At 44.3% G+C, this 23,398-nt stretch overlaps 4 protein-coding genes across 6 annotated transcripts in view; 3 read left to right on the forward strand and 1 right to left on the reverse strand.

Annotated features, from left to right (window-relative positions):
* Positions 1-18: 18 nt before the first annotated feature.
* Positions 19-2,486, forward strand: LOC311140540 (malonyl-CoA-acyl carrier protein transacylase, mitochondrial-like). Its single transcript, XM_084175634.1, has 5 exons — positions 19-640; positions 923-1,010; positions 1,110-1,327; positions 1,534-1,671; positions 1,946-2,486. Exons 1-5 carry the CDS (start codon positions 149-151, stop codon positions 2,216-2,218), a joined length of 1,209 nt encoding a protein of 402 aa, XP_084031760.1. The 5' UTR covers positions 19-148; the 3' UTR covers positions 2,219-2,486.
* Positions 2,485-5,518, reverse strand: LOC311140541 (uncharacterized protein). Its single transcript, XM_084175635.1, has 7 exons — positions 5,390-5,518; positions 5,268-5,296; positions 4,575-4,609; positions 4,033-4,135; positions 3,340-3,498; positions 3,094-3,208; positions 2,485-2,975 (listed from the first exon to the last, which is right to left on the reverse strand). The coding sequence occupies exons 4-7, from the start codon at positions 4,125-4,127 to the stop codon at positions 2,868-2,870; spliced, it is 477 nt and encodes a 158-aa protein (XP_084031761.1). The 5' UTR covers positions 4,128-4,135; positions 4,575-4,609; positions 5,268-5,296; positions 5,390-5,518; the 3' UTR covers positions 2,485-2,867.
* Positions 5,519-5,699: 181 nt separating this feature from the next.
* On the forward strand, positions 5,700-16,889 carry LOC311140539 (polyglutamylase complex subunit TTLL1-like). 2 transcript variants are annotated; one of them, XM_084175632.1, is made up of 10 exons: positions 5,700-5,903; positions 6,205-6,325; positions 6,761-6,969; positions 7,218-7,398; positions 7,634-7,771; positions 8,130-8,238; positions 8,387-8,530; positions 8,712-8,798; positions 11,689-11,852; positions 15,134-16,889. In XM_084175632.1, the coding sequence occupies exons 1-10, from the start codon at positions 5,861-5,863 to the stop codon at positions 15,264-15,266; spliced, it is 1,329 nt and encodes a 442-aa protein (XP_084031758.1). In that variant the 5' UTR covers positions 5,700-5,860; the 3' UTR covers positions 15,267-16,889. The 2 variants fall into 2 exon arrangements, with proteins under 2 accessions (XP_084031758.1, XP_084031759.1); XM_084175633.1 differs by lacking the exons at positions 11,689-11,852; positions 15,134-16,889 and adding an exon at positions 9,589-9,918.
* A 512-nt stretch (positions 16,890-17,401) lies between these two features.
* Positions 17,402-23,398, forward strand: part of LOC311140538 (protein kinase C and casein kinase substrate in neurons protein 2-like) — a 38,546-nt gene continuing 32,549 nt past the window's right edge. For both annotated transcript variants that reach the window (XM_084175630.1, XM_084175631.1), the window contains exon 1: positions 17,402-17,530. The gene's annotated coding sequence lies outside the window, so the exon portion shown is untranslated. The remainder of the gene's footprint in view (positions 17,531-23,398) is intronic.

The raw sequence follows: 23,398 nt of genomic DNA on the forward strand, positions 1-23,398 counted from the left end.
GTCATCTGAACGCGACTTGTCTCTCCTAAACAATATGGCTGCGCCCATTTCTAGTCTCATGGAGCGCATAATATGAGTTCCGTCAACTAATAAAAACCTACGAACCGCTTCGGTGGACACCAAATTTAAAGATGCATGTGGCAATACTATGAACATTAATGTCTTCGTCCTGAGAAAGGGTTTATCAGTCAACATGAGAGGCGCTACTCTCCTCAACATGATGAGGATAACCTCAAGAACGGAGCTTAGGTCATTTCCCTTGTGCAGAAATGTGTCAAACAACCCCCATCAGCATGGCTCACAGAACTGGACACAAACATCACCCGAGACGAAAGACCAACTCCTGGAGAATGAGCCCACGGAGGAAGAACAACGGAGGCCCAAAAAGAAACCGAGCGAGTGTTCTGTGCTGCTCTTCCCCGGGCAGGGGAGTCAGTTCGTGGGTATGGGTCGCGGGCTTCTGAAATACGGAAACGTCAAGGACATGTTTGCCGTCGCGCAGAAGATACTGGGCTACGACTTGCTGTCTCTGTGCCTAGATGGACCAGAGGAGGAATTGATGAAGACAGTCCACTGTCAGCCCGCAGTGTTTGTCACATCACTGGCAGCTGTGGAGAGGCTGAACCACGAAAATCCAGCGGTAAGCCACATAGTAGTTGCATGTCTGTAGCCGCTCATGCGCCGATGCTGTCCCTCCATGTCTGTAGTGCTGTATCATGTCAATGGCCCAATGATAATGAACTTGTGTGAGTTGCAAATTATTTCAATAGTTGCAAGTGTGCATTTAATGGCAAAGTGTAAATTAAATGTTTAACTATGCAGCCTATGACACACTGTTTTATACCAATAATATTATTGTATTTCTCTACAAACAAAACTCAAAGCACATCTTGTCGTCCTATGTGTCCTCATCCATCTCAAGGCCATTGAGAATTGTGTGGCTGCTGCAGGATTTAGTGTGGGAGAGTTTGCAGCCCTGGTGTTTTCTGGAGCCATGGATTTCGCAGAAGGTGAGCCTCAATACTCTATCCAATGCTATGCTATACTTAATTATGAACAGACAGTGAATAATTCTAAGTCGCCATAGTTTTGTCTCTACCATCCTACAGCCCTGTATGCGGTGAAGGTGCGAGCGGAGGCCATGCAGAAAGCGTCGGAGCTGATCCCCAGCGGCATGCTGTCGGTAATGGGAAGGCCCCAGGCTAAGTACAAACATGCCTGTCTGCAGGCCAGGGAGCACTGCCTTAGCCTGGGCATCAAGGAGCCCGTCTGCAGCGTGGCCAACTACCTTTTCCCCGACGGGAGAGTCATCGCCGGCCACAAAGAGGTAGTGGATGAATGGGGAGTTGTTCTTCTTTGAAGTTGGATCACTCTCTTGGGCCACAACATCCTGGCATTACGTACCTCACGCATATTTGAGATCAGAGTCAAGCAGGCTATAGACCTACTTCTCAGATATACCTAAATGGGTTAGGGGAAGGGGCTAGGGGTGGAATCACAGACACAGTCACAGACACTTCCTCCCTCCCTCAGGCACTGGACTTCCTACAACAGAACTCGAGGAAACTTCACTTCCTGCGTGTGCGGCCGCTCCTGGTGAGTGGGGCCTTCCACACGGCGCTGATGGAGTCTGCCACCGAGCCCCTGAGAGACGTCCTCAGACAGGTGGAGGTACGTAACTTAATCAATCAGTCAATAATATATTTTCAGTTTCCAGTTGGTAAATGTACTGTGCAGCCAGGACGTTACAATATACAGCATACAATGTCTCCAGTCGTGTTGGTGAAGTATGGTGGAGTTTACAAGATTTGATTCCTAACATGGGCCACAGACAGATTGCCAATTCTGGTTAAAAACATTAATTTTCCCTCCATAAATGCCCAAATAAATTAAAGGGGTGGAAAAATCCTTTGCCAAACCCGTCTCTCTACCCATCCAAACTTAGGTGCGTCGGCCTGAGATCAACGTGTACTCCAACGTGGATGCCAAGCGCTACATGCATGAGGGCCACGTGCGCAGGCAGCTGGCCAAGCAGCTTGTGTCGCCAGTGAAGTGGGAGCAGACCCTCCATGAGGTGTTCGAGAGGACCCAGGGCCAGAGCTTCCCCCACACCTACGAGATGGGCCCCGGGAAGCAGCTGGGGGCCACGCTGCAGAAGTGCAACATGAAGGCCTACAAGAGTTACACACACGTGGACGTCACCGCCCACGATGACTGAGAGGAATATGGTCTGAGGAGTAAGACAGGACTCATGGATTTGTGAAGAGACTGGTATCAATACAGTACAGTCTACACCTGTTGAAAACCACCCAAAAGGAGTAAAACAGTACTAAGGGGATTTATAAAGACATTGACACACAAACACACATACATTACCTACAGTATACTTCCTTCAGTGTGACAGAAATGACTCTTTGTCCATATGAACTCATTCAAGTGACCTTGTACCAATTAATACATATCTGGTATCTATGAGTCAAAAGTCAGTTTGGGTTTCTCTCAAGTTTAATTTTTTCTCAAGTCATTAAAAAATAATTTTCCAGCTTCCATTTAGTGGTGTAATAAAGCAACATAAGATAGTTGTGACAATGAAATGTCTATTAACCAGTAACAGGCCCAATCTTCATAGAAAAGACTGCAGACCAGCAACAGTCTTTAAAACATGCATTTGTTGATAAGACTATAAAAACTGCGATCCAGCACAATCAATCCAATTCAATAACACACACTGTTTTCTTTCTTTTTCTTAAATCAAAGTCTATAGTAAAAATTGTTTTAAAATCTCACTCAATTAGGAAATTGTCCAACACAAAACATTGTATCTAGAAGTCCAGCTCACGGCCCCCTCAGTGCAACGGTTAGCCTTTCTACTCCTTCCACAATGCAGTGCAAATGGTTGCAGTGGCCACCAGTGCCACAGTGGCAAGCGTTGCTTTGGCCCAACCAGGGCAGTTAGCAGGTTGAATACTGGAAACCTGTGTAGGGGCAAGGGACAACACGAGTGGTAGTAAGAGACTTATCCCAAATCGACACTTAGCCCCTACCCCCAATGCACATGAGGAGACGTGAGAGAAGTATGCTAGTGGCTCTTACCCAGGTTACCCAAGCCTCTGCTCTCTGTGTAGCCGGACTATGGACAGCGGAGGCCAACCAGGCTTTGGCCACGCCAGGCAAACTCTTCACGTCCCAAAGCTGTCCTCGTATCCCCCTGACAATGAGTTACGTGAAATCTTTGTTAACCATAATTAATGTTAATCATTTAAATATTTCTTATGTGCAAAATAAGCACTGATGTTTACTAGTTTGGCACAATACATCCTGGTCTTTGAGCCCTCTAACCTGTAGATGCTTCTAGTCAGGGCATGGGAAGGCCTTGTCACATGGAGAGTTTGTGGCACAGGCCACTGATTAGGGAGTCTCTCTGCCCATTCACGGTCCAGTCTGTCACCCATCTCTGCCAGCTGACGACCTACAGTCCGGGCAGCCCTGGCATGGATCCTATAGGACGGACGGACAGAAACGATGTTCATGAACCATTAGAAATGCATTCTTTATTCCTTTAGGTCAGGGTTCTTCAATCCTGGTCCTGGAGGGCCGAAACACTTCTGTTTTTTATTTCTACCTGGTAGTTAATTGCACTCACCTGGTGTCCCAGGTCTGAATTAGCCCCTGATTAGAAGGAGAGGATGAAAAACAGAGGTGTCTCGGCCCTCCAGGACCAGGATTGAAGAACCCTGCTTTAGGTAATCAGTGATTGGGTAGCAAAGTGTCCACTTTCAAACATTTTGCTTTCACCCATAATGTCATGCCAGATCAGTGACTACTTCAATGGAGGAAGAAATGAGGGATGCATTTGAATACTTCCTTTGAATGTCTATTATGACATAAGAGATAACATCAGCTAAAGATGTGTATGTGACCAATAAAATGTGATTTGATTTATAAGAGCGTTTTAGTAAAATGTAACTTTCTTATTTTGTATCGTCTGCGTAAACTGATCAGAGGTCAGGACTGGAGTGACGTGGCCTTTACCTGAGATTCACATCAGACAGGGTGACGTTGTCCACCTCACTAGGTCCAGCCCGGAGGGAAATGGCACAGCTTCGCTCGCTTCTGTGCGCCACCATTTTGTTTTCTGATAAAGAAAAGAGTTTGCAGCACACATGTTATGAGTTTCAGGGTGTTGCACTCCTAAATGATGTGGAATCCATGTCAGGACAACAGTTGTTTTTTCAGTGTGGTAACAGGTGAGTTAGTGCACCTAGCTGTATGTGTGACTATGGTCATAACAATTTTGATAACGCCCATAATTATCTACCTGTGTAAATATTGGGTCATGTTCCCAGAAGTGTGTTACCGGGGAGATTATTCAGGTCAGTACACACAAACTTTCCTCATTCTGAAAAGATTATGTCATCTTCAGGATTCACTGCACAGGATGGGCTCAATGAGGTTTCAACGTGCGTGTGTGTGCAATACATAATATTGATAAATAAACACGTGTGTGTGACCTACATTAATGCATGTCATGTCAGTTTTAACTAGGAATCTCGAGGGTTTAGTGCTCTGCTCACCTGTCCCTAAACTGTTCTGTCCCTCTGCTCACGTGCTGTTGGGAGAGGTAGTCGCAATGCAAATGGTGGATTTCCATTACTCAAATCAACCAAACGGCTACCATCACAAAATAATGGTTTCATTGTTTTGTCATCTCAAAATGTACATTTGTTTTTGTAATATGACATAATGTCTTTACAAATGTAATGTCTCAAACCAATCCAATGAAAATATGGATTTGTCAATAGTCTTTGAAATAATTGGCTAATAAAAATAAATACAATAATGTAAAAGATATGTAATAAAGACACTTTGAATTATTTAACTATTAAATTAATAGTAATTGTATTTATAATAATAACATCATATATGCCTTAGCCCTTCAGTATGATCAAATCATAACAATTGGGGGAAAATATTATTTGTTGATGGCAATGTCTGATAGGGGTTTGTCAAAATAAGGTGATGTCATCCTCTTCACCAAACAAACCTAAGGTCGTTTTGAAGATCACACAAGCAATAAATACAGTACAATTTGCCCTATTTCAATTTAAAATATTTAAACAATGACAATGATCCTATCATTATTCATATTTTTTAATCGAGTTTCACAATGAGAAGAGCAGTACTGCAGTCAATTATTGTCTAAAATATTCCTTGTCTGACAACAAAGGAACAGGTGCATTGTAGAATAACAAACATTTCAAACTTACCTATTTTGTAGATTAAAGTAGACGCCGCCCTGTAACGCACATAATATGGACATTATAGTACAATATCCTAAATATAAAAATGTTTAGAATATTTCACAGTTGTAAAACAATGTCGTACTTACAGCAGCGTCCTTTAATCTTGTTGTTTTCAAGTAACTGCCACAATTATTATTTCAACAGCCACGCCTATGGTAGTTATACCAGGAAGATCCTTGAGGAGTGTGTTTCTCTCAACAACCACTAGAGGGCAACCGGTGGTGAAAAATATCCCTGCATGCAAAAAAAAATGTAACGTGCATTTAGCGCCACCCTGTGGTGGAATGAACGTGAAGTATTTGACAGTTCGACGCGTCGTCGGTTGCTAGGTTATTCACCCGGAAGAGCTGGGATGGGATCGATAAATCAAGATAAGAGATAACAAGCATTCACCCTTTTAGCAGAAGACATGGATCAAGTCAATAAATTGAAGATTTATCCTTTATAATTTGCATTAAGCTCATCTTGAAGGCGATTGAACCAGACATCACGATTGGATGAAAATCATTATCCTTTGCAGGTGTCTCAGGCAGGGTGGATCCAGCTAGCTGGGGCTGATGACCGGTTGTTTGACAAGAAGATTAGAAGATCGATTTCCAGGTAGCTAGCTAAAGCTGTTATTTGGTGTGGAAGGATACATGGATACCTAGCTATCTGATATAACAAGATTGTGTGCCATACTTTACAGTACACCAAAATGCTACCAAAATATAGTTGTGAATGTGATAGCACATTAATTCAGTGTTTTTGCGAGCTAGCAAATTGCAGGGGCTCATCATGGGCAAAACAATAGACTATTAGTTATACCTATGTTTATTACACGTGACAAGCTTATCTGTGCATGCATGTGTGTGTGTGCTTGTATTTGTGTGTGTTTCCGTGTGTGCGTGTGTGACTCTAGGAGGAACCATGGCTAATAAGGTGAAATGGGTGACTGACATTGAGAAATCCGTACTCATCAACAACTTTGAGAAGAGAGGATGGACTCAGGTCACAGAGAGCGAGGACTGGAACTTCTACTGGTAGGCTGTCATTGGAGCTATGTAGCTTTTTCTACGTGACAGTATGCTTATGAATGCCAATGTAGCACAGACAGAGATCAGGGTCGTGTTCAGTGGGCACAAAACAGGAGAAGAATGTTTGAAACACACGTTACTACCTGGTCTTGTCCAATAACAACACTCATTTTCTTTTAAAAAACGTTTTCTTTTATTTGTGCCTACTGAACACAGCCCTGGACAACATAGAAAAAAAGTTGTTAAAAAAAGGATATTGGTTCAGGGGTAAAGTAGACAAATTGCTATGATGTGTAACTGTGAATAACTGATAATGTCATTGAGAAAAACAGAAATTCCTGATTAATCACAAAAATCCGATCCCTGACTGACTACCCACCCTGCGAATCTCCATCAGCCTTGGGGAAACCCTGTTTATGATCCGTCTACGTCTCACTATAGGATGAGTGTCCAGACCATCCGGAACGTGTTCAGTGTGGACACGGGTTACCGTCTCTCGGACGAGCAGATGGTCAACCACTTCCCCAACCACTACGAGCTAACCAGGAAGGACCTGATGATCAAGAACATCAAACGCTACCGCAAAGATATGGAGAAGGAGGGAAGCCCACTGGCCGAGAAAGACGAAAACGGGAAATACCTTTATTTAGGTAGCAGTTATGAGCTTTCCCACTGCTTACTTGCAGTATATGTAAATAAATGTGGATGTAAATTTCAATTGCACCTGCTGCAAGGGGCTCTGACTAGAAGTGTTAGTGCGTCCCTTTTTCAGGGTCTTGGGCTATAAGAGCTAAACTCACTCATCATTTTGTGCTGCTAAACAAATGTCATCAATACTGTACTTTCATATTTCTCTGTGTTTTCATACTCCCTCTCTGCCTCTCTGGTTGTGTCCCAGATTTTGTGCCGGTGACGTTCATGCTTCCGGCGGATTATAATCTGTTTGTGGAGGAGTTCCGTAAGAGTCCTTCCAGCACGTGGATAATGAAGCCGTGTGGGAAAGCTCAGGGAAAAGGCATCTTTCTTATCAACAAACTGTCCCAGATCAAGAAGTGGTCCAGAGACAGCCGCACCTCCACGTGAGTCAGTGCTGACACACACACACACACCTCTACTAACTACTGATAAAAAATGTCCTGTGTGTGGCTGCCAGAGGTGGGTCTTTGCTTGCATTTGCATTGTTCACAGTCAGTCTTAGGTCATACAGGTAGTATCACCCCACTACTCTTGAATCTGCTGTTCTCAACAGCATTGTCCGTAGATGAGTTGTCCATAGATAAATGACTGATGCTCTGTTTCCTTTGTTTTTGCTAGGTTTGTAGCGGCCTCTAGTGGCAAGGAGGCCTATGTCATCTCTCTGTACATCGACAACCCACTGCTGATCGGAGGCAAGAAGTTTGACCTACGTCTCTATGTGTTGGTTACCACCTATCGACCTCTCAAGTGTTACATGTAGGTTTATGATTAACCTAAAGTCTACATCCCGGTTTCATTTCCCTCAAGGCCTACCCCTCTGAAATGACTGGATAGGTGATAGGTAATAGATAGATAATAACTTAATTGTCCCTTTACTAACAGAAACATAGACAGTCTGTTACATATAATGCAAATACAGTCATTATAAACAGTGCAGTATGCATATACTTAATGCAAATACAGTCATTATAAACAGTGCAGTATGCATATACATTCTCATAATTCTGTAAAATATTTATAAAGGATATTGCCACTGGGATAAATGATAACTTCAGGATTTGATCAGATCAGTATTTGACTATTTGGTCCATTTGGACCTTTGTGTTCCTTGCAGGTATAAACTGGGTTTCTGCAGGTTTTGCACAGTGAAGTACACCCCCAGCACTAGTGAACTGGACAACATGTTTGTGCACCTGACTAATGTGGCCATTCAGAGACATGGGGTAAGTGTGTGTGCGTGTGTTGTCAAGACAGACAACATATACACAACACACTAAATGGGCCTAAAACAGGCAGAAATGGCTCCTACATGAATACATGTGTTTATATGTATAGTTCTATGTGTGTACAATACATCTATACACGTTGCAGGATGACTATAACCACGTCCACGGTGGGAAGTGGACGGTCTGTAACCTGCGTCTGTACCTGGAGAGCACCAGGGGGAAGGAGGTGACCAGCCAACTGTTTGACCAGATCCACTGGATCATGGTGCAGTCCCTAAAGGCTGTCGCAGTGAGTGGTCTCACCCAAACACACACACACATACTGAAACCAAAACATGTTCCCCATTTGATCCCTGCAGTGTTGCAGCTGCTCTGACCGCTAACCTCTTCTATTTTTCTGTCCTGTCCCACACACTCAACGCACAAACTTATTTTTTCCCTCTAAACACACACTCTGTCTCTCATCACAGCCCGTCATGAACAATGATAAACATTGCTTTGAGTGTTATGGATATGACATCATCATCGATGACAAGCTGAAGCCATGGCTTATTGAGGTGAGGCGCCTAAGTGACTTAGCATGCCTTTACACACACACTGTAATTATGCAAAGTAAAAAAGTATCTTATTGTGAACATACTATAGTTTTACTCTCTAATTCTAGTTCCTACTAAGATGGCCTCGTGTCGAAATGATTTCTTTGTTCTGCATTGTTTGTGAAGTGAAACCAGTGCTGCGTTCCTTTCTCTGCAGTATCTACCAAGTTTAATGTCCTTAGGGTTGACTTTTCTCTCTCTCTGTGTGTGGGCGTTTGTACTGTATATGTGTGTATGTGTCTGAGGTGTGTGTGTGTGTTTGTGTCTGAGGTGTGTGTGTGTGTTTGTGTCTGAGGTGTGTGTGTGTTATGTGTGATTTGAAGGAGTCAGGCGCAGGAGGGTAAAACACGTAACCAGTCCAGTGGGCAAAACAGGCGCTCTGGAACAAACATGCACACAGGAAAAATACTCCGGCAATACAAAATACTGAGCTCAACCGAGCTACTAATCCTCACAATGAACAATCAATCACCCACAAGGACAAGGGGGCAGAGGGAACACTTAAACACGTACTAATGAGGGGAATATGAACCAGGTGTGTGTAATTGACAAGACAAGACAAATGGAATGATGATATATGGAGCGGCAGTGGCTAGAAGGCCGGTGACGACGAACGCCGAAGCCTGCCCGAACAAGGAGGGGAGGCAGCTTCGGCAGGAGTCGTGACAGACATGCACTGTCAACTGTGGGACCTTATATAGACAGGTGTGTGCCTTTCCAAATCATTTCCAATCAATTGAATTTACCACAGGTGGACTCCAATCAAGTTGTAGAAAATCTGTGGAGGGAGCTGAAGGTTCGAGTTGCCAAACGTCAGGCTCGAAACCTTAATGACTTGGAGAAGATCTGCAAAGAGGAGTTGGACAAAATCCCTCCTGAGATGTGTGCAAACCTGGTGGCCAACTACAAGAAACGTCTGACCTCTGTGATTGCCAACAAGGGTTTTGCCACCAAGTACTAAGTCATGTTTTGCAGAGGGGTCAAATACTTATTTCCCTCATTAAAATGCAAATCAATTTATAACATTGTTGACATGCGTTTTTCTGGATTTTTTTGTTGTTATTCTGTCTCTCACTGTTCAAATAAACCTACCATTAAAATTATAAACTGATAATTTCTTTGTCAGTGGGCAAACGTACAAAATCAGCAGGGGATCAAATACTCTTTCCCTCACTGTAGGTTGGAGTCATTAAAACTCGTTTTTCAACCACTCCACAAATGTCTTGTTAACAAACAATACTTTTGGCAAGTTGGTTAGGACATCTACTTTGTGCATGACACAAGTCAGTTTTCCAACAATTGTTTACAGACAGATTATTTCACTTATAATTCACTGTATCACAATTCCAGTGGGTCAGAAGTTTACATGCACTAAGTTGACTGTGCCTTTAAACAGCTTGGAAAATTCCAGAAAATGATGTCATGGCTTTAGAAGCTTCTGATAGGCTAATTGACATAATTTGAGTCAATTGGAGGTGAACCTGTGGATGTATTTCAAGGCCTACTTTCAAACTCAGTGCCTCTTTGCTTGACATCATGGGAAAATCAAAAGAAATCAGCCAAGACCTCAGAAGAAAAATTGTAGACCACAAGTCTGGTTCATCCTTGGGAGCAATTTCCAAATGCCTGAAGGTACCACGTTCATCTGTACAAACAATAGTATGCAAGTATAAACACCATGGGACCACGCAGCCGTCATACCGCTCAGGAAGGAGACGCGTTCTGTCTCCTAGAGATTAACGTACTTTGGTGCGAAAAGTGCAAATCAATCCCAGAACAACAGCAAAGGACCTTATTAATTAGCTGGAGGAAACAGGTACAAAAATATCTATATCCACAGTAAAACGAGTCCTATATCGACCTAACCTGAAAGGCCGCTCAGCAAGGAAGAAGCCACTGCTCCAAAACCGCCATAAAAAATACAGACTATGGTTTGCAACTGCACATGGGGACAAAGATCATACTTTTTGGAGAAATGTCCTCTGGTCTGATTAAACAAAAATTGAACTGTTTGGCCATAATGACCATCGTTATGTTTGGAGGAAAAAGGGGGATGCTTGCAAGCCGAAGAACACCATCCCAACTGTGAAGCACGGGGGTGGCAGCATCATGTTGTGGGGGTGCTTTGCTGCAGGAGGGACTGGTGCACTTATCAAAATAGATGGCATCATGAGGAAGGAAAAGTATGTGGATATATTGAAGCAACATCTCAAGACATCAGTCATGAAGTTAAAGCTTGGTCGCAAATGTGTCTTCCAAATGGACAATGACCCCAAGTATACTTACAAAGTTGTGGCAAAATGGCATAAGGACAAAAAAGTCAAGGCATTGGAGTTGCCATCACAAAGCCCTGACCTCAATCCTATAGAAAATGTGTGGGTAGAACTGAAAAGCGTGTGCGAGCAAGGAGGCCTACAAACCTGACTCAGTTACACCAGCTGTGTCAGGAGGAATGGGCCACAATTCACCCAACTTATTGTAGGAAGCTTGTGGAAGGCTACCCGAAACGTTTGACCCAAGTTAAACAATTGAAAGGCAATGCTACCAAATACTAATTGAGTGTATGTAAACTTCTGACCCACTGCGAATGTGATGAAAGAAATAAAAGCTGAAATAAATCATTCTCTCTACTATTATTCTGACATTTCACATTCTTTAAATAAAGTGGTGATCCTAACTGACCTCAGACAGGGAATTTTTACTAGGATTAAATGTCAGGAATTGTGAAAAACTGAGTTTAAATGTATTTGGCTAAACTTCCGACTTCAACTGTAAGTAATGACTAATGCTTATCCTGACCTGTGCTCTCTGCTGTGTGTGTCTGTTTGTCTATTCCCCGTCTGTCCTCCAGGTCAACGCCTCTCCGTCGCTCACCTCCAGCACGGCCAACGACCGGATCCTGAAGTACAATCTGATCAATGACACGCTCAACATCGTCACACCCAACAGGGACATTCCCGACTGCCGCTGGAACCGCAGCCCACCCCGAGATGCCCTGGGCAACTACCAAGTCCTGTGAGTGACAGCCCCCTCCTCCTATCACAACGCTCAAGGGAGAAAACGGGCCTGGGGCGTGTTCAGCAGGATGCAGCGTTTCGGAATGTTTAGATAGAAATATGCTATGTAGAACAAACATGCTTCTCTGACATGTAGAATAAGGAATCAAGTCAGATCTAATCATGGCATTTCTATCTGCAACGTTCGACAACGTTTGGCTACTGAACGTGGCCCAGGGTAAAAATAAAAACTATTTAAAAATGTTCAAATACTTTGAGCGTTTGCTCTAGCCCCACTGGAGTGAGTGCCAGATGGGCGGGGTTTGCAGTTTTGGGACTATTGGTCCATAAAACCAGGATTAACGGTTAGAGAAAATACCTCTAACCGGGAACTGATTTAGGATCAGATGACCTGAAACAAGTCATCCACGATTCACCGCATAGCAGCTTCTAGTCATTGCTGCTAGCTATCTGAGTGATCAGAATGACAACACACAGGCTTTTACCTCAGAGTTGTGCACACATTTTTGTTGGGATGTTATCACTATATTGTCTTTATATTTCCTATATCTGGCATCCTTACTTTTTTGGAGAACACTTTGGGAAGGATCGTAGACCATTCCTCCATACATAATCCACAGGAGGTTGGTGGCACCTTAATTGGGGAGGACGGGCTCTTGGTAATGGCTGTAGCGGAATGAGTGAAATGGCATCAAATACATCAAACACATGGTTTCCATTTGCTCCGTTCCAGACATTATTATGAGCCATCCTCCCCTCAGCAGCCTCCACGGACAGAATCCTAACAGATCTTTGATTCGTCTGCGCTTATGGACTGCCCTCTTCAATTCAAACCACAGGTTTTCAATATGTTTCTAGTCCGGAGACTGAGATGGCCATTGCAAAATGTAGATTTTTGGGCCAATTAACCATTTCTTTGTGGATTTCTTTGCGGCCAAGTTTCAGCCTCCTGGAAGAGGCAACAAGGTTTTTGGCAAAAATATCCTGATACTGGGTAAAGTTCATGATGCCGTTGACTTTAACAAGGGCCCCAGGACCAGTGGAAGCAAAATAGTCCCATAAGATACACCACCATATTTTACAGTAGGGACAGGTTCTTTTCTGCTCATGCATTCTCATTTCGACGCCAAACCCACCACTGGTGTGCGTGGACAAAGAGCTCTATTTCTGCTCATCTTTATCAAGGGTGTCAATCATTTCGGACCCCACTGTAGCTGTCCGTAAACAATCGTGACAGAAGATATCACCAATCCTGGATCAAGCAGCGTGACGAGGAGAGAGGATGGACTTGGGAGGAGATGAGCGAGAGTCTGGCAAGAGGGATGGAGGCCATGATCACGGGGGAGAGACAATCCCCAAAAATGTTTAGGGGGGGGCTCACGCCGTGGACGACGAGGCAGCAGGAGGCCGCGATAGAGCGGTTCCGCTGTTTAGCAGAGGAGGCCACCAGATTAGGGGGGTCATTGGTTCAGAGGGAGCAGAAGGAAAGTGTAGAGGCACGGCGAGAGGAGCTGGTTAGGCAGCAGAAGGATCAGGGGTTAATGAAGGAACCCAGTCCCGCTCCTCGCACCAATCAAGTGGTGCGTGTCGCCAGTCCGGTCCGGCCCGTTCTTGCTTCCCGCACTAAGCCAGTGGTGTGTGTTCCCAGTACGGTTCGGCCCGTTCCTGCTCCTCGCATCAAGCCAGTGGTGCGCGTCGCCAGCCCGGTCCGGCCTGTTCCTGTCCCTCGCACCAAGTCAGTGGTGCGCGTCGCCAGCCCGGCCCGGCCTGTTCCTGCCCCTCGCACCAAGCCAGTGGTGCGCGTCGCCAGCCCGGTCCGACCTGTTCCTGTCCCTCGCACCAAGTCAGTGGTGCGCGTCGCCAGCCCGGCCCGGCCTGTTCCTGCCCCTCGCACCAAGCCAGTGGTGCGCGTCGCCAGCCCGGTCCGACCTGTGCCTGTCCCTCGCACCAAGCCAGTGGTGCGCGTCGCCAGCCCGGCCCGGCCCGGCCTGTTCCTGCTCCCCGCACCAGGCCAGTGGTGCGCGTCGCCAGTCTGGTACGGCCCGTTCCTGCTCCCCGCACTAAGCCAGTGGTGCGCGTCGTCAGCCCAGTCCGGCCCATTCCTGCTCCCCGCACCAAGCCAGGGGTGCGCGTCATCAGCCAGGTTCGGCCCGTTCCTACTCCCCGCACCAAGCCAGTGGTGCGTGTGTCCAGTCCGGCACGGCCCGTGCCTGTTCCACCGGTGCCTGGTCCGGCACCGGTCAGCTGCTCCACTCCGGAGCCAGAGCAATCCGCTCCACCGGGGTCCAGTCCAGCTCCGGTCAGCGGCTCCACTCCGGAGCCAGAGCAGTCCGCTCCACCGGTGCCTGATCCAGCTCCGGTCAGCGGCTCCACTCCGGAGCCAGAGCAGTTCGATCCACCGTCGTCGGGTCCAGCTCCAGTCAGCGGTTCCAGACCAGACCAGGGGCGCAACAGGGAGGCGGATAATAGGTGGTGGTCACGCCCGGAGCCGGATCCGCCTCCGAGGCGGAATGCCCACCCGGCCCCTACCCTGTTATGTTTAGGTTGCACGGTCGGAGTCCGCACCTTTGGGGGGGGGTACTGTCACGCCCTGGCTCTGGGGACTCTTAAATGTTGAGCCAGGGTGTGTAGTTTCTATGTAGTGTTTTCTATGTTTAGTTTCTAGATCGTTTAGATCTATGTTGGCCAGGGTGGTTCCCAATCAGAGGCAGCTGTAGCTCGTTGTCTCTGATTGGGGACCATACTTAGGTAGCCTGTTGGCACTAGTGGGTTGTGGGATCTTGTTCCGTGTAAGGTATGTTGTTTGTATGCTACCTTGGACTTCACGTTTCGTTTGTTGTTTTGTCGTGTGTTTAGCCGTAAATAAATATGAATGCATATCACGCTGCGCCTTGGTCCTTCTCGTCCGTAAACGATCGTGACAGTAGCTCTTACCAGTACTGTATCTTACACATAGCACCTTTTTTTCTAAGAGTGTATCTTGAACCTAAAACGGTTCTTCGGCTGTCACCATAGGATAACGTTTTGAAGAATCCTTTTTTGGTTCCAGGTACAACCCTTTTGAGTCCCATGTAAAACCCTTTCCACATAGGGTTCTACATGGAACCCAAAAGAGTTTTACCTGGAACCAAAAAGGGTTCTAGCTGGAATCATAAACGGTTCTCCTATGGGGACAGCCAAATAACTCTTTTTTTCTAAGTGTACTCCCTCTCTCTATCCTCTGTCTCTTTCTCTCTCTTCCCTTCCCTCCCTGCCTCTCTCTATCTCTCCCTTCCTCAGGTACGACGAGGAGCAGGCGCTGAGCGAGAATGCAGAACGCGACCTACGGAGTCGCTCGGGTCAGTCGCTTGGGTCAAAGGGAACGGCGAAGGGGGGCACCGGGCCACGCCCAGCTGCCGCCACCTGGAAGTGAGGTGGCAATGTCCAACGCCTCACTGTCCCTTCACTGACCTCTCGTTGCTCTTCCTGTGTCATTCATGGGGGAAAGGGGGTCTGGGGCAAGGGACTACACCGACAGAGGGATGGAAGGATGGCAGGGAGGGAGGGAGAGGACCCAGTCAACTCTGAGGACCCTGCCATGCATCACAAGCAAGGACACGTGTGTGTTTTGCAGTCAGTAAAGAAGAGGTCCCACACACCCACGTTTAGCAGAAGCTCTGTATAATACACTAAATACTAGCATTTATCAACCTTTTATATAGCATTGGGAAGGGGACATTCTCAGAAGACTGTTAGAGGATTTCAATCAATGCACATGTTTGAATAATGTTTACATATATTGTTGTGGAATTGTTTTACTTTAATGTTTTTTATGTTTTCAAGCAGAATATTTGCTAGGTTGAGACACATTGATGTGTGAAATTATTCGGTTCATGTCTGAAAACCGAAAGGTTTCACCTCTTTATTTTGAAATGTATGACCCGAAAAAGCATTTGCTATTTGTTGACGGTATAAAACATAGTGTAATGGACAATGCTAACAACAAACGAAAGTAAGACTGGAAAGTGAGCTTTGAAGCATTTGCTTTTCAAGCCACTGGAGTAGGCTATAAAGTGTATAAAGATACAGTATGCATAGGACAGTCAATGTATTGGAAGTACTTTTACAAAATTGAGAGACTTGTTCAATGTTTGGTTGTACGACTTTACATTTGAGTTGTTACTCATAAGTTAAACTTTGGGATAAAGCAATGCCTTTACAGTTAAATATCTGGATATAAAGTGATGAGGTCAACTCTTCAAACGTTAAATGACCTTTAATTTTGTGTTGTTGACAACATTGCCATGCCAACACGTTTTCCTGTGGTGTGACCTTGGAGGGGTGACCTCGAAACCAGGGTTGCGTCCCAAAGGGCACCCTATTACCTGTGGGCCATGGTCAGAAGTAGTGCACTATATAGGGAATAGGGTGCCATTTGAGACACACACCAGCACACCCCTGGTCTGCCTGTGTGTTTAAGATAATCCCATTCTGGGCACAGTGTGTGGTCACCTCCAGCAGTTGGCATACAAGAGACTAAAGCTGAAGTGGCTACTGAGCTACCACAGACTGAACCATTCTGAAAGTGTGTATGCTGTAAGAAAGTGAATATGATGTGAACATGATGTAATAACCCATAGAGTATCTTTATTCATTTCTTATATACAGTACCATACATCCCACCTCACTGTGGTCCCCCAGAGTTGTTAAAGGGATGGTTCACCCAAAGGAAACCAATATGTAATTTTGTAATTTGGGTGAATTAACCATTTAACAGTCACCATTAGGTTTTGCCTTTAATGATGTGGGCTTTTTTGTATAGAAGACTGAACCATGGTTTATATATAGTAATATGGTGCTGCTGCCTTTGTCTTACAGATGGTTTTAGTACACAATGAAATATACACTGTTACATTAAAATAATAACGTATTTTGATGTACTTTTGACGCTATTTGGTTATGCATTTCATGTCATTCTTTTACCCTCATTCTTTGTTGCATACAGGGAGCTGCAATTTTTTTTATACATTTACTGAATGCTATACGTCATGAAATATAGGAATTATAACATGCAATGTTTTGGGTTTTTAAATGCATTAATACTTCCTGGTGGCTCAAATGTCTCTGCATGTAATAAATCCAATTAAACAATGGGGGATTTGTCTAAATCTCTATTTTTAGGGGTCACCTGTGTGCATTAGACAGATTCCCACACTATAATATAATAATAATATGCCATTTAGCGGACGCTTTTATCCAAAGCGACTTACAGTCGTGTGCATACATTTTTACGAATGGGTGGTCCCGGGGATCGAACCCACTACCCTGGCATTACAAGCGCCATGCTCTACCAATTGAGCTACAGAGGACCACTAAACACAGACTGTGTCAGAGCACTCTCTGAATTTGACAGGGGTTACATTTCCTCATCCCTCAGCTGTATACCAAAACAAGTGGCAGGGCTGCCGTTTTGCTGAACAATATCAGTGGACATATATTCCTTTTTTTTTTGCAGTTATTGACATTTCTTGAAATGAGAACTATTATTTTGAAGGTTTTCTATTTTGCATACCGGAAGAGATGGTGGGTGCGTTGGCGCTGCGGCTCCTGTTGTAAGAAAATAAAACGGGTAAAAGGTTAGCCAGCTATATACAGCTCATTTATTCGCGTCTCTCAAGAGGAGCAGAACTCTTCAAGGTAAAGTGATAGCATGTGTAGCTATATCTAATACCTATTTTGTTCATTTGGAACTTTGGTTTTAAAACTTTACAGCAACTGTAAGAAAGTTTGTCAATGTAACGTTACCAGAAGCAAGCTAGCTAGCGTTAGACACTATCCAACCAGCTCGACGGTCGCGTAGGAAACAGCTAAATTAACGTTAGTTTGCTAACGAACTAAGGTTGACATAGCAGTACGGTCGGTAACTAGCGTAGCTAGTTAGATCTAACTAGTTAACGTTACTTGTTATGGGTCCACGTAGATAGCTACATATTTCGTTAGGTAGCTAATGATTTAGTTAGCTAACAATGTTTAAGTTTGTTAGCTAGTTAGTTATCCCGCTACCTAGTCCTAGTAAACTGTTACTAGCATAACTAGCTAAGTGCATACTTACGCGCTAGCTTCCTAACTAGAGAACTAACATATTTGGTCGGGAGTATTTGTTAGGGTATATTTTTAGTTACCTCAAGATCTGTCTGTCTGACTTCAGCCCTGCCCTGCGTCGGTGACTGACGAAGGGCGAGCAGGTTTCAGAAGTAAAGATAACCCCGCTGTCATTCATGCAGTCTAAATTCAGAGTCAACTAATAACCACTAATTTTCTGTGTCAAGCGATCTTTTGTCACAGAGTAAAAACGTTTCTACAAAGCTAGTTAGTTTTTACTTTAAAACTGACTTATGAATTCAATCACTTTTTGACCCCACCACTTTTTATTTGAACGAAACCTTGGTTCCTACCAAATATAAATAATTGGTTCTCACTAGATGGGCAAGGGGCACAGGCAAAATATGTAGTTTGGCTTCGGTTTAAAATCAGATTTTAAGAATAGGAGTTTGACTTTATCAATTGCCCAAAACCTTCCATTAATGTTTAGCCCTGGGAGAAGTGGAATGGAAGTGACTTTTTGGACCTCAAGGCCAACACATTCAGGAGATGGAGATTCTCAAAGTTGACCGGACCCATTTTGCATATCTGACCCATTTTGATATAATTTGAAAGCTTACAAACAGGGTTGTCAAACTATAGGATTTAAAGTACCATCCGTCATCATCAGTCACCTGGAAGTTGGAGTGGCATTGTACTAATTTTGTTTCTATGGTGCCGGTGCCCTTAAGTCATGCCAGCACAGCACATGGGCTTCCACAGGAAAGTGACTAGAAAGCTGCTCGCATCGGTGACATCAGGGAATGTCCCCACTTCCCTATCACGTAATCCAGTATTTCCCCCCATTATGTGTTTCCCTCTGTTGGCCCTTTAACGTGGAAAATGCCTGAAAGAGTGGAACAAACACCATTGTTTAAGCCTGCCCCTTGGTCCAAGGTTTTTGGGCAGGGTTGACTGCTGGTGGTGTGTCAGTGACTTTGTTATCCAAGTAGAGAGAATCTAGGCTACACACAGCAGCTGACCTGGTGTTGATGGATTCATTGAGCACAGTTTTGAGCATCTCAACATTAGGAGTTCTTGACACTGATCCCCACTGGGGATGGATGGGGTTTGTCATACAGAGAGGGTCCACTATAAGCCCCATCTGGTCATTGTGAGATCAGCAGCAGAAATGCACAGCTTCATCACCAAGGAGGACAAGGTTGACTGACTGACACAGCCAAAAAACAATCCAAATTTACCAACTATGGTTGCTATGGAAACAATTCACTCCTCTAAAGTCGATTGTGTGCAAGTCAGAAGTTTACCCAATCTAATCTATTCTAGAACACCCCCATAGGGATTTAGAAATATGTTGTCCCACTGTGAACTCACATAACACTGTAGGGATGGTGGCTTTCATTGCAAAAGACATCTCAACACACGTTTATTTTAGGAAACAAAAGAAGGAAATGGAAACAAATAATTTTTTTAGGAAATAACAACCTTAGGACTTAATGGACATTTGTCATGATTAGGTTGATGATGTAGTAGCAAAATCATACCCTAGTCTTTACATTCTGTTGCCATGACTAGAAGGCTCTGAAGAAACAGTGCTAATGTTCACCTACTAGTCTATACTAAGGCCAGAGACTAGAACCATAGAGATTAAAAGTGTGCCCATTGCCATTTCAGTAAAAAAGGACATAATTCCATGGGAGCCATGTTATCACCTCCTGGAAGATATCAAATTATAATACTGAATTGTCACAATGATCCACTAAAACCCTAAATCCGATACTCATCAAGAACTGATCATGCAATGCTCAGAGGCAGCAACAGGAAATCCAGCGTTGCACCCCAATTCTCCACCCTTTTCCAAAAATGTGCACTTACTTGCACACTTCCCATCATGGATTTAAAAGCATTGGAAGGGTCAATGCATTGGAAGGGTCAAAGCATTGGAAGGGTTAAAGCATTGGCTAAAGGGAGTTTCCACTGTTTAATCCATGATGGGTGTTCAAGGGCACACTTTGGGAGAAGGGTGGAGAATTGGGACTAATCGGGGTTCATTTGGGATTTAGTGTATACATGTAGGCCTACTTGTGCAATGTATGGCTGGTCTTGGCTCCATTCCACATTTGTAATATCTCCTACTACAGCCCTAAGGTTTGTTCTGGGGCCATATGTATCAAGGGTCTCAGAGTAGGAGTGCTGATTTGCGTAAGTAGCCTTGCATAAATCTCCTGTTTCTGTAGCGTGAGGCAGCTTGATGTAGAGGTACACCCCCTGGACAGGACGCTAGTTTATCACAGAGCCTTACCCCCAATCTATCTCCTTAATGCTGAGTGCCAAGCATAGACGCATTGGGTCCCATTTTACAGTCTTTGGTATAACTCGATTGAACTCCCAACCTTCCAATCTCAGGCCGGACACTCTTACCACAAGGCCACTGAGTTGGTTGGGGAGCGCTAATGAAGGATCAGTTTAATTCTTAATAAATCATACATAGACAGGGGGGACCTGATCCTAGATCAGCAGCACTCCCACTTGGGCCTGGACCTCACTATGACGTCTGTTCTGCTTTCTTCTTTTTTAACTTCACACCCAAAAGGGAGGAAGTGTTATTTTCCTGGTTCAGGCCAAACAGCATGTAACATCTGTGATTGGGGCCCCCCCCCTGCTCACATTGACAGTGAGTCACTGGCAGACAACAAGGAAGTGTCTCCTTTTGTAGCAGGGAGACTAATCAGACACAACACCCCTCCAAGGTAACTTGATGATGATGATGTGGTACGTGTTTTGGGCTTGTTGCCATTGTGTGTCGAGGCAGACTACCCTGGATCAGTGTAGGGCTGTGACGATATCAGTATCGTGATATTTCTTCCATGGAAAACACGAAGCAGACCAAACTCTTTGGTCCATTAACTTGGTGTATGTAAAATATTGTGTGCTATAGCTTGGAAAATAAATAAATGAGACTTTGGATGACAATGATGTTTGTTTCCAACATTAGGGTTGTTTTCCTAAAGAAGTTAAATCTGCTTTGTGTTTTGTTTCCTTGCCACGATAGTAACAAGTATCTCGATACTGGTATCGTCCTGGCCCTATATCACTGTTTGTTTTTCATCTTCTAATGGATTAGGTTAGGGCAAAACTAGGGTGACTGATCAGAAATCAGAGTTTAATGGCAGAATGGGCAGGGGAGATTTGTGATTATGTCACATTCTTATCTAATGCGATGCCCTGCATTGGGTTGTTGCTCTGTGTGTGTGTGTGTGTGTGTGTGTGTGTGTGTGTGTGTGTGTGTGTGTGTGTGTGTATGTGTGTGTGAACTCAGTTTCAGGGACATGAGCGGGGAACAGAGTGCTGAACATGCACACTCCCGTCTCTAAATACATACACCACTCTCACTGTGTGAGAGGTACTAATTTAAAAGGGCATGATTGTGAGATCTGTCTGGGGCTGTGTTTGAGGACAGACACACACACACACACCTTGCTCGAGGACAGACATGCTTGTGCCTGTCATGCTTGTGAGCTTAGCTCTATTGCCCTGCAGTGGTGTTATGAACAGATCAACATCCTAATACGTGTACCCCACAGTCCCTGTCTCTTGTCTCTATAGATTTCTATTAGAGCACTGTCTGTCTCTCTGGGGCTGCTAAAGAGTACCAACCTGAAGCTATGAATAGTGGGATGGACAGGGTCTGTTTGCCAGGATTGTGTGGCTGAGTTCAGACCTGTAACCAGTAGTACAATGCCCTGAGCCCAGAATTGCCTAAGAGCATTGCAGCACTGTCTGTCTACCGCAAACTGCTATCTGTGGAGAGTAGTCAACTTCAGAAATAGAATAGAAAAGAATCGAAGCCCACTCATAGACGGTAGGCTATGTCTAGCCAACCACCCATGTCATTTAGCCAACACTAACTCATGATCCTCTCTATTTAGACTTAGAAGAGCCTACCAGTCATCTCACACATCACCTTGTTACTATCTCTTGTGGGCTCTCTCTCTCGCATCTTTTTATTCTCTTGTTCTCTTATTTTTTTCCACATTCTCTCTTTCTGTCTTTTTATTCTCATTCAGTTTCACTCTATTTCCCACATTCTCTCTCTCAATCACCCCCCTCTCTCACTGTCTCTATCTCTCTGTCTCTGTGGTATAGGTCAGTGAAGTGTCTGTTCTGGTTGCAGCAGGGCTGTAGTGTGTCATGACTCAGACCCCTCCAGTCTCAGGCTCCTCAGTGCTGCTACTGCCTCGGTGACCCATCTCTGCCTCTCTCTGTCTCACTGACTCCCTCACTCATCTGGGAACCTGTGTTTCTATGTGCAGCTGACAGCTGTCCAATCCGAGGGGCCCTGTATCCCTTTGTTGGTTCATATACAGTGAGGGAAAAAAGTATTTGATCCCCTGCTGATTTTGTACGTTTGCCCACTGACAAATAAATGATCAGTCTATAATTTGAATGGTAGGTTTATTTGAACAGTGAGAGACAGAATAACAACAAAAAATCCAGAAAAACGCATGTCAAAAATGTTATAAATTGATTTGCATTTTAATGAGGGAAATAAGTATTTGACCCCTCTGCAAAACATGACTTAGTACTTGGTGGCAAAACCCTTGTTGGCAATCACAGAGGTCAGACGTTTCTTGTAGTTGGCCACCAGGTTTGCACATATCTCAGGAGGGATACCTAGATTTGTTCAGTTTATCAGAGGCTATTTGACAATGTTGGAACTTGATGCCTCTGCTGCTGGCATTTGCAGAATTCCTCCATGCTTGGTACACCTGGACTATAATTGTAGTAATATCTGAAAATGAAATGAATGTTTGATCACATAACATGTAGGCCTAGCCTAGTTCCTTATTTTGTTTATCAAGAATTGAAACTTGAATAGTTGGCCATTTGACACAATGTCTTGTTTGTGGCCTCCTCCTTTGCAGGTGTTTGAAGACCACCCCTCCTAATTCTATTCTTAGGAGGACACACACAGACACACACACACACACAGAGAGAGAGAGAGACACACAAATTCTATACATTTACAGACAGACTTTACGGTATGTTGCATGTAAAAAAATTAAAAAAAATATGGCAATGTTTTTTTAGAGCCTAATTCATACAGTCCAATTGTTACCACGTTCTTGCCGGGATAAGCCTTTTATATCTCCCGTGCACATGCCGGCAAGTTTAGGATTGGGAGTGGACCTGGGTGGACGTCTATTTCGGAAAGTATTCAGACCCCTTGACTTTTTCCACATTTTGTTAGGTTACAGCCTCATTCTTAATATGGATTAAATTGTATTTTTTTCCCCCTCATCAATCTACACACTACCCCATAATGACAAATCAAAAACAGGTTTTTAGAAATGTTTGCTAATTTATTAAAAATAAATGTAATATATACCTTACTTACATAAGTATTCAGACCCTTTACTCTGTACTTTGTTGAAGCACCTTTGCAGTGATTACAGCCTCGAG

The sequence above is a fragment of the Coregonus lavaretus genome (assembly GCF_964263955.1).
Source record: "Coregonus lavaretus genome assembly, chromosome: 13".
Classification (NCBI taxonomy): domain Eukaryota; kingdom Metazoa; phylum Chordata; class Actinopteri; order Salmoniformes; family Salmonidae; genus Coregonus; species Coregonus lavaretus.

Bases quoted from the DNA above. Each gene is read 5' to 3' on its own strand.
- LOC311140540 (XM_084175634.1), top strand. From the start codon at position 149: ATGAACATTAATGTCTTCGTCCTGAGAAAGGGTTTATCAGTCAACATG. The intron at 1,011-1,109 runs GTGAGCCTCAAT...ACCATCCTACAG, and splicing joins AGCCATGGATTTCGCAGAAG to CCCTGTATGCGGTGAAGGTG. The intron at 1,672-1,945 runs GTACGTAACTTA...ATCCAAACTTAG, and splicing joins ACGTCCTCAGACAGGTGGAG to GTGCGTCGGCCTGAGATCAA.
- LOC311140541 (XM_084175635.1), bottom strand. From the start codon at position 4,127: ATGGTGGCGCACAGAAGCGAGCGAAGCTGTGCCATTTCCCTCCGGGCT. The intron at 3,499-4,032 runs GTAAAGGCCACG...TCCGTCCTATAG, and splicing joins CTGTCTGATGTGAATCTCAG to GATCCATGCCAGGGCTGCCC. The intron at 2,976-3,093 runs GTAAGAGCCACT...GCCCCTACACAG, and splicing joins CAGAGGCTTGGGTAACCTGG to GTTTCCAGTATTCAACCTGC.
- LOC311140539 (XM_084175632.1), top strand. From the start codon at position 5,861: ATGACCGGTTGTTTGACAAGAAGATTAGAAGATCGATTTCCAG. The intron at 6,326-6,760 runs GTAGGCTGTCAT...GTCTCACTATAG, and splicing joins GAGGACTGGAACTTCTACTG to GATGAGTGTCCAGACCATCC. The intron at 7,772-8,129 runs GTAGGTTTATGA...TGTTCCTTGCAG, and splicing joins CGACCTCTCAAGTGTTACAT to GTATAAACTGGGTTTCTGCA.